Source organism: Leucopleurus acutus, assembly GCF_964270905.1.
Source record: "Leucopleurus acutus genome assembly, chromosome: 17".
Classification (NCBI taxonomy): domain Eukaryota; kingdom Metazoa; phylum Chordata; class Mammalia; order Artiodactyla; family Delphinidae; genus Leucopleurus; species Leucopleurus acutus.
The window spans coordinates 31353476-31372603 of NC_139159.1; the positions used below are offsets into that span (position 1 = coordinate 31353476).

Genomic DNA, 19128 nt, shown 5'->3' on the forward strand with positions numbered 1-19128 from the left:
CAAAGCACCTATTAATCAATTTTGAGGAAATCATGAGTTATAGTCTAATTTTAGTGCCTGTACCAAAAGTATTTTATGCAAATCAAAGATTTAAACAGAAAAAAAAAAAGACAGAAAGAAACAATTGTTTTTAAAAACAGATTTGAAATGCTGGAGACTTTTTGAAGCATGATACAAAACTAAAAGCCATAATATATATGACTAATTAACCTGAAAAAATAAATTAGCAAAACCAAAACATATCAACAAATTCATTTTATTATGTATGACAGAAAAAGGGTCAATTTTCTTAATAAATATGTATAAAGCTTATAAATCAGTAAGAAAAGAAGACAAAGAATGGCAGGGGAAAATTTCTTGAATTAAAAATTTAATTAATTAAAATATTTTTAAGGGCCAAATGTTTGTATTAGTTTAAATTTGTATAAAAATTAATTTTTCACCCATCAGATTTGGAAAAAAATTAAAAGTACTGGTAGGTGTGTGTGGAATCAATAATGCTAAAGCATTCTTGATAAAGATTAAACTGATGTATTTTGGGGGTAGCAATTTGGCAAAATACACCAAAATTATAAATAAATATAGTCATTAATGCAGCAATTCCACTTCCAGAAATTTTATTTGTTAAACTCACACAAGCTTAGGTAAGCATACTGTATTACTGTTTATAATAGAAGTAACCTTGAAAATGACCTAATTATCCAGCAATAGGCTATAATTAAATAAATTACCATATATGTAAGTTATAAGTATGAGGTTGTTCTTTATGTACTGATAAGAAAAATTCACCAAAGTGTATTGTTATGTTAAAATGTATAGAATATTTTAAATAATGTATTTCCATAAGAAGGAAAAAAGAAGGAACACAGGAAAGAATGCATTATGTGTGTATGTGTGTCTAGAAAGTTTCTGGAAATTATTCAAGTAACACAGAGAAAAGAAAACAAGGTTTTCAAAAAAAATAAATGCAACTGAAAACCCTTAGACAGATGGCTGTCCTCAACTAATAGACTCAGTAAGTTTGCCATTCCTAATATGATGCTATAATAGAAGACTCATTTTTCTTTTAAAATGCAAAAGTAAGTTAATAATGGACTGTTTCATATTCAGAAGACTATATTTCCTCTCCTCTTAAGGAAGATGTAATCCAGACAGACAGTACATGTATCAATGAAAGACTGAAGAAAGTTTTGTGTTTCTGCTGTTCTTATCCTGACAATCAACAATATGCAGGAGTTCAGCAAGAGAAAATCCATCAAATTTTAACATCTCTTGAGTCAGTTCTTCATGTGTCTTCAATATTGTGCTTGTTAGAACACTAAAGATGATCTAATTTTAATGTAAGTTATTTAAAAGAAATTCAAATTATTATGTGATTATTCACTCTTAGGTTTTACATGCTAATGGATGCAAAATTTGACAGCATATCAATTTATTTCTCATCTGTGTAGCTAAAAGAGGTATTGAAATGATTTAAGATGTCCCATGAAATACAAGTAAAATTGTTTTTGCTCTTTCCTGAATATTCTTTTGAGGAGGTTGCCATTTATTAATAGTAATAACTACAACTGAAGTCACTGAACCAGAACAAGGTTATTTTCCTTTTATATTTTCCCTACATGTTCTGATACACCCCTCTGAAAACAAAGACCAATTTTACATTTTTTTTGATGCTAAGCCAATAGGTATTTATAGAAATGTTCTATCAGTGGAATAAGATAAAAAACACTTATTTATACCAGAAACACTGATGCAATGTAATGATGATAACTAGAAAAAATTCCAGGGGTGCAGTCTATTCACTAGTTAACCATTAATCACTAAGATAAATATGGCCTTTTATTATTAGAAGTTAAATATATTGAATAAAGTAACTAAAGTAAATGTAAGATATACACAGCATATTTTCACCTAGTATGGGCAAAATGAGTTAAAGGAAAAGATAACTATTGAAATGGATCATAAGATGTCAGTTAAACTAGAAATTTAACACCTGTGAATAGGGATGATGTAACCCATTCATTCCTCCATCACGTATCTGCTGAGCTCTCAACTTTTTGCATGGCAGCATTAGGCTTATGGCATACAGTGGTGGTGACCAAGGCAGATATACTCTGTCTCATAAAGTTATAATTTACCGTTAGAGATATTAATTTATTACACACAAACCATTTACAACAGATTATTTGCACATGGATTTAATGTAATACAGCAAATTTAACCATATGCTCCAGGCAAAAAGAGAGAAAAATTACCTAATTCAAGTCTCCTTAAATTTCTCCCCCAGGAAACATGAGTTTGGCCTATATGATTCCAAAGACAGGAAGACCAAAATTCAAAGGTGCTGAGAAACAGAAGTTGATACTTGGCTTCTGCATGTCCATGTGCCAAGTCTTAGCAATTAATAAGCCATTTAATGGATTTTCAACAGTAATTTAAGGGTGAGCTTTTTGTCTTAAATAAATATATCAGTATCTAACTTTGAGGGAAGGTAAAACACTCTGTATAATTATGATAGGTACTTTGAAGCATAAGAAAAGTTATTATAAATGCATAATGGGCTCATCTTCTCATGGGGGTAAAGATGGGAATTAGGGAAGATCAGATGATGTTTGCTGGGCACTGAAGAATCTGTAGAAGGGTGGGAAATAAATGAAATGGTTAAGCATTTTGATGAAGACTCCAAGGAAAATGGATCTTGGTATCTAGGAGGAAAAGAGATTAACAGTATAGCTGCTGATACAGTGGTTCTCAAAGTTTGATCCTGGAACTTCTGTGGGTCCTAAAACTCTTGCAGGAGTTGGCTAGGTCAATAATATTTTAACAGGATATTATTTGCCTTTTCATTCTCATTAGCTTGCAATTGACAGTGGTGTTGACCAGGGCTACATGATTTATAATATTGCAAGTGTGAATGCATAAACAAATATGAGAGTAATATTCCATTTTGTGTGTGCATTTTTTTTTTCTTCCTTATCCACTCATCTGTCGATCGACATTTAGGTTGCCTCCATGTCTGGCTATTGTAAATAGTTCTGCCATGAACACTGGGGTACATGTATCTTTTTGAATCAGAGTTTTCTCCAAATATATGACCAGGACTGAGACTGCTGGATCTTGTGGTAACTTTATTTTTAGTGTTTTAAGGAATCTCCATACTGTTCTACATATTGGCTATACCAATCTACATTCTCACCAACAGTGTTGGAAGGTTCCTTTTTCTTCACATCCTCTCCAGAGTTTATTATTTGTAAACTTTTTAATGATGGCCACTCTGACTGGTGTGAGGTGAGACCTCATTGTAGTTTTGATTTGCATTTCTCTAATAAATAGCAATATTGAGCATCTTTTCATGTGTCTGTTGGCCATCTGCATGTCTTCTTGTGAGAATTGTCTGCTTAGGTCTTCTGTCCATTTTTTGATTGGGTTGTTTTTTTGATATTGAGCTGCATGAACTGTCTGTATATTTTGGAAATTAATCCCTTGTCGGTAGCAACATTTGCAAATATGTTCTTCCAGTCTATAGGTTGTCTTTTTGTTTTGTTTATGATTACCTTTGCTATGCAAAAGCTTTTAAGTTTAATTAGCTCCCATTTGTTTATTTTTGTTTTTATTTCCATTACTCTAGGAGATGGATCCAAAAAAATATTGTTTCAATTTATGTCAGTGTTCTGCCTACATTTATGTCTAGGAGTTTTATAGTATCTGTTTTTAGTATTAGGTTTTTAATCCATTTTGAGTTTATTTTTGTATATGGTGTTAGAGAATGTTCTAATTCCATTCTTTTACATGTAGCCATCCAGTTCTCCCAGCACCACTTATTGAAGAAACTGTCTTTTCTCCATTGTATATTCTTGCCTCCTTTGTCATAGATTACTTGACCATAAGTGTGTTAGTTTATTTCTGGGCTTTCTATCCTGTTCCATTGATCTGAATGTCTATTTTGTGCCAGTACCATATTGTTTTGATTACTGTAGCTTTGTAGTATAGTCTGAAGCCTCAGCTCTGTTCTTCTTTCTCAAGATTGTTTTGGCTGTTTGGGGCCTTTTGTATTTCCATGAAATTTTTAATTTTTTTTGTTCTCAGCCACAAGAAACAATGAAATAATGCCATTTGCAGCAATATGGATGGACCTAGAGATTATCATATGAAGTGAAGTAAGTCAGACAGAAAAAGACAAATACCATATGATATCACTTATATGTGGAATCTAAAAAATTATACAAATGAACTTATTTACAAAACAGAAGTAGACTCACGGACAAAGAAAACAAACTTATGGTTACCAAAGAGGATAGCTTAAGAGTAGGGGGAGAGATATATTAGGAGCTTGGGATTAACATACACACACTACTATATAAAAAATAAACGAGGACCTACTGTATACTACAGGGAACTATATTCAATATCTTGTAATAACCTATAATTGAAAAGAATCTGAAAAAGAATAATATATATATATGACTGAATCAATTTTCTGTACACCTGAAATTAACACAGCATTTTGTGAATTAACTATACTTCAATTTAAAAACTTTAACATAAAAGAAACAAATATGAGAATCCAGCTATCTTTTGTTAAGCCAGATATTAAAGGTATTTGGAGAAAAGTAAAACAATATCTTTTTTTCTTACAATTGCTCTTTTGTAAAATGTGCTTTTCATAAAAATATGTTATCTATGTTAATATATTAAGTTAATTATTATTGTTTTAAACAAATTTCTAAGTAAATATTTTTAAACTTTCTCAGGTTTATTTGTCTAGAACTATAAACATAGACAGATACAAATCACACAATAAAAACTTTTGGGGGTTTTCAATAATATTAGGCCTGTACAGGGATCTTTTGTTTGAGTGCTGTGCTAAATCACAGGGCTCAGTAGATAAACTTTGAGCTATGAGGCTACAAAGAGGGGTGGGGTCTGATCATGAGAGGTCGTACAGACCATGGGATAATACAGCATGTCCAGACTGGCTATAGAGGCTCAAAGTAGGGCTGTAGCCAAGTACATATGAGAAATGAACAGACCGAAGATGCATGTTATAGGGGAAAAAAATGACAACTGATTAGAAGTAACGAGTGAGGGGCAGGAAATTGGGGGATTGGTGCCCACTTTTCTCGCATGAACACACATGTGGTAGGTGGTGCCAAGTGATGGAAATCACTGAGGGAGGACAGTTTAGACAGATTGATATTTCTCCTCTTTATGTATTGTGTCTTCCTGCTTTTTTGCATGCTTGGTAATATTTTTTATTGGATGTCAGACATTGTGAGTTTTTTTTTTTTTAACATCTTTATTGGAGTATAATTGCTTTACAATGGTATGTTAGTTTCAGCTTCACAACAAAATGAATCAGTTATATATATACATATATTCCCATATCTCTTCCCGCTTGCATCTCCCTCCCTCCCACCCTCCCCATCCCACCCCTCCAGGCGGTCACAAAGCACCGAGCTGATCTCCCTGTGCTATGCGGCTGCTTCCCACTAGCTAACTACCTTACCCTTGGTAGTGTATATATGTCCATGCCTCTTTATCGCTTTGTCACCGTTTACCCTTCCCCCTCCCCATAGGCTCAAGTCCATTCTCTAGTAAGTCTGTGTCTTTATTCCTGTTTCACCCCTAGGTTTTTCATGACATTTTTTTTTAAAATTCCATATATATGTGTTAGCATACGGTATTTGTCTCTCTCTTTCTGACTTACTTCACTCTGTATGACAGACTCTAGGTCTATCCACCTCATTACAAATAGCTCAATTTCGTCTCTTTTTATGGCTGAGTAATATTCCATTGTATATATGTGCCACATCTTCTTTATCCATTCATCCGATGATCGACACTTAGGTTGTTTCCATCTCTGGGCTATTGTAAATAGAGCTGCAATGAACATTTTGGTACATGACTCTTTTTGAATTATGGTTTTCTCAGGGTATATGCCCAGTAGTGGGATTGCTGGGTCATATGGTAGTTCTATTTGTAGCTTTTTAAGGAACCTCCATACTGTTCTCCACAGTGGCTGTATCTGGGAAAACTGGACAGCTACATGTAAAAGTATGAGATTAGATCACTCCCTAACACCATACACAAAAATAAGCTCAAAATGGATTAAAGACCTAAATGTAAGGCCAGAAACTATCAAACTCTTAGAGGAAAACATAGGCAGAACACTCTATGACATAAATCACAGCAAGGTCCTTTTTGACCCACCTCCTAGAGAAATGGAAATAAAAACAAAAGTAAACAAATGGGACCTAATGAAACTTAAAAGCTTTTGCGCAGCAAAGGAAACCATAAACAAGACCAAAAGACAACCCTCAGAATGGGAGAAAATATTTGCAAATGAAGCAACGGACAAAGGATTAATCTCCAAAATTTATAAGCAGCTCATGCAGCTTAATAACAAAAAAACAGACATTGTGAATTTTAACTTGTTGAATGCTGGATTTTTGTATTCCCATATGTCTTACTGAGTTTTATTGTGAAAAGCAGTTTAGTCACTTAGAAAAAGTTTGATCCTTTAAGGTCTTGCTTTTAAGACTTTTTAAGCAGAACTAGAGCAGTTTTAAGTCCAGGGATTTTTTTTCCCACTACTGGAGCAAGATGCTTCTGAGTACTCTACCCAACACCCTGTAAATGATGAGGTTTTCCAGTGTGGCTGGTGAGAATGGGCACTATTCCCAGCCCTGTGTGATCTGCAGGCATGGTCCCCTCTGATCCTGTTGGTTGATTCTTTCTCTGGCCTCCACTAGTTACTTCACAGGAATGTGCAGATCACTTCTTAATTGAATACTCAAGGGGAATGCTCTGCAGATCTCCAGTGCTTTCTCTCTCTGCAGAATTCTCCTTTCTGGTATTCTGACCTGTGAATTCTAAACTCCTTGGTTTCTCCATACTCCCAGCTTCATCTCCTTAACTCAAGGAGTCTGTATGGCTCAACCTGGTTCTGCCTTCCCTGTACTATCACCTGGAAACCCTCTCTATGAACTAAATTGATATAATCATAGGGCTCATCTTGTTTGTTTCCCATCTTTAAGGATGACTGTCCTTCACTACCTGATGTCCAGTGATTTAAAAACCACTGTTTCATATGTTTGTCCTTTTTGTTTGTTTGTTTATTTCAGCAGGGAATAGTAAATCAGAAGGCTATTACTTATCTTGACCCATTATCTTTTACCTCTTTAACCTCAGAACCACCCTTGAGTTGAGTATTATTACCTCTGTTTTACACATGAGGAAATAAATAGTAACTTGGCTCACTCAAGTTTACTGAGATTTGGTGACACAGCTAAGATTTTTAAGCATTCCTTCCAAAGTTCTTGCGTATAGCCATTATGATATACTGCCTATAGAGAAAGTGACAGATAGCTGAATGGATACTTAACACTGAGAATGTTTTATAAAGTCACCTTTGTAAATTGGTTTAGAAATAGTCTTTCCTTAAAACGCTAATAAATGAACTAAGTGAGCCTTGAAAGCTATATACAGCAACAATCTTAAGGACTGAAGAATTTTTAAAACATCCTTAGGTCAACCACCAAGAAGTTTCCATTGCCTCTACAATAAAGACAATAACCAGATATCAGGCCTATTCTCAAACAGCGAGTTCTGAGGCACCTCATCCACCTCTGAAATGATCTACTTCTGAGTAAGTTCTCTTTTACATTAAAATAAAAAAAAATATATTAGAAATGATCAAATATATCTGTTTCCTTGTAGCTTCTAACCAATCAAAGCAATATATAAAAATAACAAACTCCAGAACTCATGCCAGTCAGCAGCCATATACATACATATTCTTCCCCAGCAGGGCACTGGAACACAGATCTAACAGGTTTTCCTTTACATGTTCTACTCTTTTCATCTTGGAATGTAATCAAATCTTCCTAAAACCTTTGAAATTCACATTTAATGTGACAACATGCAACATAACAAATAGTTAAGGAATGAGATATTATGATTAATTTAATATTACATATAATTAAGATTGTGCCACATTTAGTATTATGCAATTTAACATAGGTTACCAACTTTCTATAAGTAAAAAATCATAAAGGGTATTAAACAATAAATTTATATTGAGCACCAAATAATCACTCTTGAATCAACAAATCAAATCAACAACAGTCTATTCAGTTTTTACTCCAGGTAAGTCTCTATACTAGGATAGACCTAGCATTTTCTTTATGCATGTCAATGATTTCTTTCCAGTTTGGAATATAAAAGATGTGAGCAATGGAACTGGACTACACTGTCCCTACTGGGAACCTGGGAGTTATTTCTTGCCTGTATTTACTCAGTTAGGACCCTGGGCTCCATAGCCAACCTGCCTGCTTTGATTCTGGGCTATTCCACTTCAGGAAAATTCAGGGGTAGGTGGCCTTGGCAAGTTCCTCAACCTCTCCATGCCTCAGATTCCTTATCTGTGAAAGAGAAATAGTAGTGCTATCTCACAAGATTGTAATAAAATGTAAATGAGTTAAAATATATGAAGCACTTAGAATACTATCAGGCACATAGCAAATGCTCAACCAGTGATAATTAACTCTGTTTTTCTTATCATTAAAATAAGGTGTTCAGTGAAATCAATTCCAGGTATTTCTATTCTACTGGCTATTTGGACCTTGTCTAATTAGAATATAATGCTGGCACATAATTGTTTCTACATTCCCAGTTATCTGCGGGAGTGAAAAAACTGAGATATACCCTTTTCTTACCTAAGAAAGAGATTGCTTGGGATTGTCTCAATGCTGTCATTACAAAACCTGTGCTATAGACAAGCAATAAAGATCACAAATCCATTTTATGAATGGTCAAAATAAGGCAAAGACTGTTTTAGTAATTTGCTTGATTCATCCACGGGACTAACAAACGATTTCACTCCATCTACATACAGGAGCAAGTTAGCAAGTTCTATGAATAGAGCTGTTGTAATATTAAAACACACAGATGTCCAAAAGAATTTTATCTGTAACTGGGAGTGAGTATTTGTAAGCTGGTTATCAATTTCATATAAATCATTGAGTGTACATTTGACTCTGGAAGTTCTTTGAATTTATTCTGCCTTATTCACAATGAAAGAGGGAAGAGTAAAAAATGTAGCTTCTTGTAAAATTTTACGCAATTTCCAAGCCTGGTGTCCTGTAATATATCTAGAATACAAAGTCCCTCAAGAGTTCAACTAGAAGAAAAAGTAGGGCTACAAGAAGGAACTGGCTTGCAATTGTTTAAAGGGAGAATGAATACACAGACATTAGAAACCTAAAACAAATTCAAATTTCTAATCGCTATAAACAATGAGAAACTATTAACACATGGTATGAATTCAACAGTGAAAAGTTCCCATGGAAAAAATGCTTCCACTGATGTCACTTAGGGTCTGACTGCATCAGCACCTGCAGAGGCACAGGCCTGTAGTCCACTGACATCACCTCAGGTGCATGCAATTTGGGGACATGAAATAAAGTTCATAAAAGTATCCAGCTTCCTTAAAACAATGGCAGTTTATTCCCCCATAACTTGAGCATGACTAAAACAAATACTGTAAAATTCCATCCCATTGAGTAGTTTATTTGGTCATTTGAATACATCACTCTAAGGACTATCTCTCCTGAGAATATCTGTCTGTGGGGCCATGGCTTACTTCATATATCCATATTTCACTTAATTGACTAGATGAAAAACTTTAAAAAATCTGAATGATGCTTGTAAGTGGATTATAATATCTTAATTAAATGTCAGCACTCCCTAATGCATTAGTGACTGCCCCCTTTTTAATCTCCACTTATATAACAATCTGGTCAACTGAAAACATATTTGAGGTTCCTATTAAAGGTAAAGCACTATTTCACACTTTTGTGGCTTATTTCTTACATATTTTTTTAAAAGATAAAGAGGTAAAACCTATATTTTAAAACGTGTTTTCATCAAAAAATATTTATTCAGTAAATTACCCTGGTAAACATTAAAAAATAAAATAACAGTCTGACAAGCATTTAAAAGTGGATTTTTGCTATATATCTAAAAGGCATAATCAAATTAGATTTATCCCACTCTGATCTGTAAGACTACAATTATTTCATTTTAGTTAAAATGAGAATACCAAAAGCATCTACAGTTACTACGATATATAGTGTAAGGAGATATAAAGCTGTCCTACATTGTAACAATCTTTGTCATATTGTCATGCCCAGAACTCCTCCCAAACTCCTCCAGAAGTGTTCATTTCCTTCTTAGTTCATCAAATATGTAATAACCGGTACCAAATGGCTATTAGTAAACCTAAGTCACACATTAAATCGTGAATAGTTCATTGATTTCCTTAAGCTCTCTATGATTGGCTATGATTCATTTTAAGACATCTAATTGCACCTACTGGCCTTGATTTTTAAACCAAGTTCTACCATTGGAATCTTTAAACAGCTCAATTGCTCCCTCTAGCCTCCTTTTATATACTACACCCACAGGTCACAATCAAAGGTTAGGAGCCTATCGTGGGATTACTCTTACTCTCTTGCCTAAACTTGTTATGTGGCTCATCAAGATATTCCACTGATCCAAACCCAAGGATGCACAATGCCAAATGGTAGTGGTGAGACACTAAGACAAAGAACATCTATTCAGAGTGCTAAATTATAGGAAGCAACAATCAAATATGATTACATGAATAACCTCAAAATCTATAAATGACTTTCCCAAGGAAAGAAGGCAAAAGAAAAAAGTTGAGTGTCACATATTTTAACTTAGTAGTTTATCCTTTTAACCTGGAATATTTTTGCTGTTTGCATAAGCTGCATATTTCATAAAACAAATGCAGTCTGATTTTTCACGTTCAAAATCAAATGTGTTGTGAAGAACAAAAATAACCCTCAAAGAGCCAGGCGCCAAAATTATTTTCCACAGTGGGCAAAAGGAATATACAGTATAAGTACTTCATTTCACTACAAAATATGTGTATATTTTTTATATATAGATATAGATGGATTTGAATTTTGAGACCCTCCCCCAAAAAACTATTTTGATTTCATTCCAACTTGCCTTTCTATGATTGAAGTACCACTTGTAGATGACACGTATTTTTCAAAATAACATCAAGCCATGTTTTTAACATTAAATTTTTAAAGTTTGCTACCTTGGCAAAAAATTGATTTTAAAATTACATATAATTTGCTGCCAGTGTTTTTACTACTCAGCAGAAGGCTAGGATAGTTTCCAAAATGGAACACCCTGTGTCACTACAGAAGATAACAAATGTTAGATTTAAGTTGCACATTCTGTATTTCTTCATGATAGGCACTTCAGAAAGAAAAAATCTGAACATTTGTTAGCCAGTTGCCCCAAAATTTACAGGATAAATATGTACATTTTCCCCTTTTGGCTATATAAATTAAATCTTGGAGGTTCATACAATAGAACTTCAAATTTGGAAACGGCCTTAGTGACAGGTTAGTTCAATTGTCTTTTTGCCAAAGATCAAGGCTATGTTAGTATAAGAACCAAAGTTAAAGGCCACGTCCCTTGACCCTCTGTCCTAGGGCTACATTATACTATATTGCTAGCTATCTTCTATTCCCAATGTTACATGCACAAGTTATTTTATTTTAAACTTCTTTGTCATTGAATAAACCACTTTAATATCTTTTTCTGCCCATCCTCCTCCTTCCCCTATTAACTAAAAGAAAAAAAAATGTTTATGGTCTGAATTTGGGGTATAACATTGAGCTGGTGTAAGTTATATATCAAATCCTACTCCTAATGTGAATAGGAAGCACTTGGGCATTGAGCCAGTTAAAATAAACAGGCCCATTGAATCATAAAGGTCTATTTCTTTTCCATGGTATTAGAAGAAAAGATAAACAGATTTCAGCAAATTCAGTCTTATAAAAGAAGGTGTGAGCTGAACTTGACATTCTATGATAGTAACAGATGATGAGGCAAAATGTGAAAATCACATTCCTGAACTAAACTAAGAAAAACCCACGGGAAGAAAATGTACTGATGTTAGCTTGGTTGACTTTAGTGTATTACATTTTGTAAAATTTTAAAAGTATTAAAATAAAATCTTCCTAGACCAGCTGGTATATCCTAACCTGATAGACTTTCTGTAATTAGATGCTATCATACCTTTGAATCAGCATTTATTTTTACTAACAATATCTAAATAGTATGGAGTATTTAACTATGAGAAGGCATGTTGCTGTCTATCCACTATCTATCTACCTAATATGATATACATGTATTCATTTAATCATCAGAACCCCTATGAGACAAGTACTGTTAGTATCTCCGTTTTACAGATATGTACACTGAGGCTCACAGAGGTTATCTTGCCTGTTATTGACTTAACAATTAAGTTGCAAGTAAAAGGGCTGGGATTAAAATCCAGGCAATCTGATGACAAAATATGAGCTCTTTTTTTTTTTTAATTTAAGTATAGTTGATTTACAATGTTGTGTTAGTTTCTGGTATGCAGCAAAGTGATTCAATTTTATATGCATATATATATATATATATATATATATATATATATATATATATATTCCATTTCAGATTCTTTTCCATTATAGGTTATTACAAGATATCAAATATAGTTCCCTGTGCTATACAGTAGGTCCTTGTTGTTTATCTATTTTATATATAGTAGTATCTATTAATATCAGACTCCTAATTTATCCCTTCCCCTTCCTTTCCCTTTTGGTAATGATAAATTTACTTTCTATGTCTGTGAGTCTGTTTCTGTTTTGTAAATAAGTTCATTTGTATCATTTTTTAGATTCCATATATAAGTGATACCATATGATATTTGTCTTTCTCTGTGATTTATTTCACTTAGTACGATAATTTCTAGGTCCATCCATGTTGGTGCAAATGGCATCATTTCATTCTTTTTTATGGATGAGTAATCAGAATACGTGCTCTTAATCACTATACTATACCACAATAAAAAATTATTTGATGAATATAATTACATTCACAGATATTTAAAATGAATTGTGATGGAAAGTAACATGAAAAATGACTTTCTCAATTTGAAATATATATGCTGAAGGGTCAGAAAGCTCCTGAAGGTGCACAATGAAATCAGTCTTTGTCTTTTGACACTCAACAAATTTAACTAATTGATTTAAATGTTCAATGTCCTTTTTTGGTCCAGAAATAATTTCAGTTGGTCATTTACCAAATATTCTGAACAGATACATTTTGAGTAGTACCTTGGGGTAGGTCAGGCAGAAAAATAAATTTACATAAAATAATTGATTAATCCAACATGAGAAAATAATTATACCACTGAACAAGTGCATTAAAATTTTCTCATGTTAATAACCTGAAATAGCTATAAACTTTAGATCTATCACTTTGTGTGTGTGTGTGTGTGTGTGTGTGTGTGTGTGTGGTACGCGGGCCTCTCACTGTTGTGGCCTCTCCCGTTGTGGAGCACAGGCTCCGGACGCACAGGCTCAGCGGCCATGACTCACGGGCTCAGCCGCTCCGCAGCATGTGGGATCTTCCCAGACCGGGACACGAACCCGCGTCCTCTGCATCGGCAGGCGGGCTCTCAACCACTGCGCCACCAGGGAAGCCCAGATCTATCACTTTTCACCTGACTCTAGAGATTAAAAAGCTGTTATTGAACCCAACTCTATTCTTACTTGATAGGGATGAAGAGACTGAAAGCGAAAACCCAGCTGTACAAAGGGATGGACTTGGATGGTTATTTTCTGTGGATTTCTCAGGGGTAGTATGAGACAATCTACCTCACTGGTATAGGCTCAATAGTAAGGATTTCATGAATAACCCTAGATTTGGGCAACCTGACCAAGCAATTCTGAACAGAGAAAGGCACAGTTAAGGTGGAACACACAGGAGAAGCTGAAGAACCTGAGGCCTAGTGAGTCTTCTGGCCTCTTGGTCAGAGTTCTTGGTTCTTTTGATATTCTGAATGGCCAGCAAACTTGGGATTCCAAAGCATGGAATGTTGCTGCAGGTTAAAAACCTTTGTGAATCAGTTATGCAGCCCCTGCTATTGACCAGTATAAAACTGCTACCATGGAGAATTATGGGATGTAGTCAGAATCCCTTACTCAAGGAGATTGACCAGATCACGTTGTCACCATCCTTCCATGAGCAAATAAAATAATGCATGTTGATTATTTAAGCAAGTAGAAAATAAGAGATATGAGAAAAGATCCCAACATCTGACATTTTAAAATCTGTAAAATATATTTTTTTTATCTCTGAAATGTCTCACCACTAATTCCTGCTAAGATGATATGCAGTACAAAGCTAATCCAAGGAAACTGAACTTTTAGGTAGATTCAGATAAACCTGACAAAGGTGAATAAATACTAAATCAGTTAAACACTGCAAGAAAAATGTAGGAGGGTTACACGCACAATTCATAGTATTTGTCATAAAACAGCCTTCAGAAATCTAGAATCTCTCTTCTTTCTTTAACAAAGAAAGGAACAAAATCAATTTTTGTTTTATCAAGTTCTTTTTGTCACCAAGTCATTCTTCTCATGCTTTGATATGTGCATCATTCAGAGTATCACATGCTTTTATTTTACCACTAAATTGGCTTAAAATAATTTTTCTCACTAGAAATGTGTGCTATTGTTTAAAAAAATAAAGAACATGTTCACATAAATATTTAACACTTGACAAACTATGAAAGTTGATGATGAAAGTTATTGATTATGAACTATATTCTATCTTAATTTCATGACAAAAGTGTTTGCAGTGTTAAAAAAATAAATAAATAAAGGAGTCTCAGGATCATGAGAATCCCCACTACAACATGAAAATTATTTTAGCCACAAAATGACTTTTTAGAGCGTACAGATTAAATCATGATTCTCTGCTAACAATTTAGCTTCTTCTGACCAATGAACACATCTGATTCAGACTGCTGTCCAATGACAGCAGTCTTTGAGTTTTAGTTAATATTAGCAGTGTACCTCCTTTGCATCATGCTAATGATTACACACTGAAAGGTGCACTCCAATAAATGGATCCAGTGATATACAAAAATCTTTAAACAAATGTATAGTGAAATTTTAGCATTAAACATTGTTCTACCAGAAATATATAAGGAGGGGAATTTATTGAATCTCTTCCATAGTACTGCTTCTGGTAGTGTCTTACCCTTCTTAGCTGTAAGAGATGTTCCTTTTTGCTTCTTAAATACAAAAACAAACAAACAAAATGCACTCTTTCTCTGTAATAGGCTTTCATCAGCATATTAACAAATATCTCCTGCTCTAAAATTTAAAAATTTCAAATATTTATACTTTCAAAATCAGACAGGAAAGAGTTAACATGAATACCTCTACCCAACTCCCTCCCACCTAGATGGGGAGGGAACACAGGTTTTTAAACATTAAATTGTAGAAATGAAAAGTATAGGGGTCCCACCAATTGTGAAGCTCAGCGAGGAATAAAGCATTGTAATCTCAGTTGTCAGCATAAAAAGCATCTCTTAGAAGCTTCGTTCCAACTATAATAACTTAGTGCGCTTGCTAGAAAAAAAAATTGTGATCATATGAGCTTCATGCATGATTGATACCATTACTGTTTATTTTAAGACTGTCTTTAAGAATCAGTCAAATAAAGCAGTCTCAGTTTATGTTTTGCAATCAGAATGTGCAACACAATATAAATGCCTTTTCTGAAGATGTGATGGACTATTCTTCCCATTACTGTTTCCTACCAAAAAGAAACATCTAATAAAAGTGAATCAGGCAGAAATTCATGTCACAAAATATCCTGTCATCCGTGTTCTTTATAGTATGCTGAATTACCTAGCAGCTATTCTTATGATTTTAAAAAAAGGAGGTTATCATGACACACAAATAAGTATATAAACCCAACTAAGGATATGTTCAAATGCTTTAAAAATGCTATTTGGGAATAATACAAACTCTGAAACATAATCTACTTTAAATAATTAGAAAATCTCCTTTGTATCAAATACCCTTTTTAAGGTCTCAGATGGCACATGCCTCTTATCTTTCATAATTAAATCTTTGCATTGTGTAATAAATATGGATGGAATAAGTTAAATACTCTAAAAATGGAAGAAAAAAACCCTCTTTTTTCCATGAACAATTTTAAAAATGTATCTAGAAGAAAGAACAGAAATTACAGAAATTCAAAATAAAAATTTTTTTAGCAAAATCATAACTTTTTCTTCCATAATAATATCTTATTGAACTGATTGAGGGATTCAAACTATGAAGAAATACACGCACATTTTATTTAGGCTCAAAAAGGAAAGCTAATGATCATCAATACACTTATGTTATCCCAATAATCTCTGAAAGCAAATCTAAGACTTTCCTAAAGCAGGTGGCCATGAATCCAGGCTCTCCCTCCCTCTTCAGATTGAGCAAGATAAAACTAGCCCCTACTTTTAACACCTCCCCCACACCCCATCTCACCACCATCACCACCACCACCAATCTGAAGCAATAGGCCCTTCTGTTTATAACCTTATAAATAACAGTTTGCCACTTTCATTCCTCTAGTCTATGAACTGCTTACTTTTTTCATTTCCACATTAAATTATCTCTTGATTTAAACATTAGAAACAAAAATCCATCTGTGGCATGCAATTCCAACAGTTCAAATTTGCAACCAAGAAAAGTCTGGACTTACCAGATTTACCTTTCCACCTCTTTTATTCAGAAAAACAAAGTTGTATTTTTCAAAGGGTTAAACAGTTTTGGTTTGAATTAGGGTTTGGGTGTAATATAATCATACTTAATATCTGTAAACTTAATTCTTGATAATGGTTCTTACTTTTTCAAATATTTTGTTTCTCTATTAACCATCACTTATTACATGTAGTCCTAAGAACAGTTTATACAAACAGAGAATTATATTCAGAATATGCCCTCACATATGGCATTTATTATGCACACTTTGTATATAAATCTGTTACATGAAACACGTTCAAATACTGTGCAACAGGTTCTGCTGTTGTGTAAACACACACACCCAACAAAATGAAAATAAGCTTTAAAGAATCAACAATATAGGGGAAAAAATCACATTATTCTTCAGAGACTTAATCATAATTCTTTTGAGGTGACAGAAGATCTAACCAAAAGGGGTATATTTTACTAAGACCCTCTTATTGTCTTTGTACTCCACCGTGTAGGTGATAAACTGGTTAGAACCCAGGTGTATACAAGCTTCCATTGATTTATTGCATGTTACTGGCTTTAGTGCTGAGTTGATGACAGGAAAAGTACTTTGGCAGAGGTCTGACAAGTCGTTATCCTTAAGTTCCCTTTTGCTTTGTGTCTGTCTGTTCCCAAAGCTATCAAAGTAAAGCAAATGACAGTCTAAATCCTCTATGTTTTGCCATGAGAGTGTGAAATCAAATTGTAAGACACACCTCAGAACTATTACATTGGGCCACATTTATTTTCAATTGGCGGGGGAGGGGAAGCGAAAACACTTCAAGAGATGGATTTCATGTCCTCTGTGAAGCCAGATCTAGTTACAGTGTATTAAGTTATGTCTAAATGAGAAAAAGACTCTGTCTAGTCAAGTGTTTTATCACAAAGTAATGTTATTAAACATATCAAGTATTCCCACGCTCTCCTCTAGATTCTTTGATTTTAACCTCCTTTGTTAGGCACAAAACACAGGGAAAAAGATTTCAGGAACAATACCAAGGCAGCACATTATGCCAAGCAATGAATTCTGTGTTTCCCGAGCAGTTTATTTATTATAAACTCAAACTGCTTTTATGAAACTACACGTTTGCTATATGTAGGTCTTCTAGGTCTTCGCCTCTTTCCTTGATAAGAAGCATGGATCGGCTACAATTGTGTCTTTGAGCGCGCAGCACGGTGCTTTGTGCTGCTGGGGATAACGGATTCTCAGTCTCACGCGCATCCATCACCTAAGACAGGGAAACTCAACACGGGTCTTGGCGGCTGGAAGGGAAACAATGTGTTGAGACCCTGGCTGCTGTGAGCTACAAGGATCTGACGAGCGAACGATATGTTTCAGGGAGCAGCCCAGGCAAGGGGGAAGGAAGAAAGCCCTCGTACTCTTACCTCCACATTGAAATACTGCTCCGTTCCGCAGACGGTAGCACATAAAATCCAAAGCAAGGTTTGCAAGTAAAATACCCCCGAATGATGCACGAAATCCAACCGTCTTCCAGTGCTGAATGTGAGTAAGATCATAGTGAACTGTGCTTCAATGGATGGACGAGCTCCCCTTCGTTTTCTCCCTCTCTCCCTTTCCCTCCCTCCCTGGTTTCCTTTCAAAAGTCCTCCGGGTGGGTAAGGAGCCTGCAGGTTCACCCACAGCCCGGCAAGGGGAGGAGACAGAGGGCCCCCGCGCTCGGCAGCCCCCAGAGAAGCAGCGGCTGAGGTAGAGTCAGCAGCAGCTCGCATTCACCATCCTCGTGGGCCCGCGGCCGGGAACGTGGCGCCGAAGTTCACCGGCGGTTCCGGCTCAAAGAACCGAGTCGCAGCCGCAGCAGCCGCCTCCGCCTCCAGAGGGTGCGTCCTCCTCCTCCTCCACCGCCCACTCCTCCTCCGCCGCTATCGCCTCCTGCTTCTGCGGGAAGGGCCTCGGCCGCTCCTCGCTCTCTCGTCTCTGCTTCTCCTTCCCTCCTCTCCTCGCTCCCCTCCAGAACGTTCATCCGTAATCTACATAACTCCTCCTTCCCGGGGTCTGCCTGACTCTTGGGCCCTCGGCGCGCGCGCGCGCGCACACACACACGCACACGCACACACACATACACACACACACACATCTGCACACTCACACACTCACACAACCCGACTCGCACGCGTGCGCTTCTTAAAGGAGACGGCTGGTAAAGGGGAACTGCCACTGTACCGCGCACTGAAAGTAGACAGCCCGGGAGAAGGGCCCTGAATTGAGACGTGGTGTTTAATATACCACCCACCCCTTATCCTCGAGACAAGCACGCAAGAACCTGGGCGGCTCCAGTCTTTCGTCTCGCCCACCTTCCGCCGAGCACCTAGAAACAAGTGCGCCCCTCTCCTGCCGGGGACTGGCTGGGGCTCAGGCTGCGGACCCCGGTATGGGCTGGGGAGCTGCCCAGGCCTGGTCCCGGTGGGCGACCGTCGTCCTCAG

General features: G+C 35.8%; 1 protein-coding gene across 1 annotated transcript in view; it reads right to left on the reverse strand.

Annotated features, from left to right (window-relative positions):
- The window catches only part of MMP16 (matrix metallopeptidase 16), a gene marked incomplete at both ends in the record, with an annotated part of 349843 nt that extends 331640 nt beyond the window's left edge, over positions 1 to 18203 (reverse strand). The window contains one exon of the mRNA XM_082858978.1: positions 18072 to 18203. Within this exon, the coding sequence (XP_082715104.1) occupies positions 18072 to 18203 (132 nt within the window). The remainder of the gene's footprint in view (positions 1 to 18071) is intronic.
- Positions 18204 to 19128: the final 925 nt, after the last annotated feature.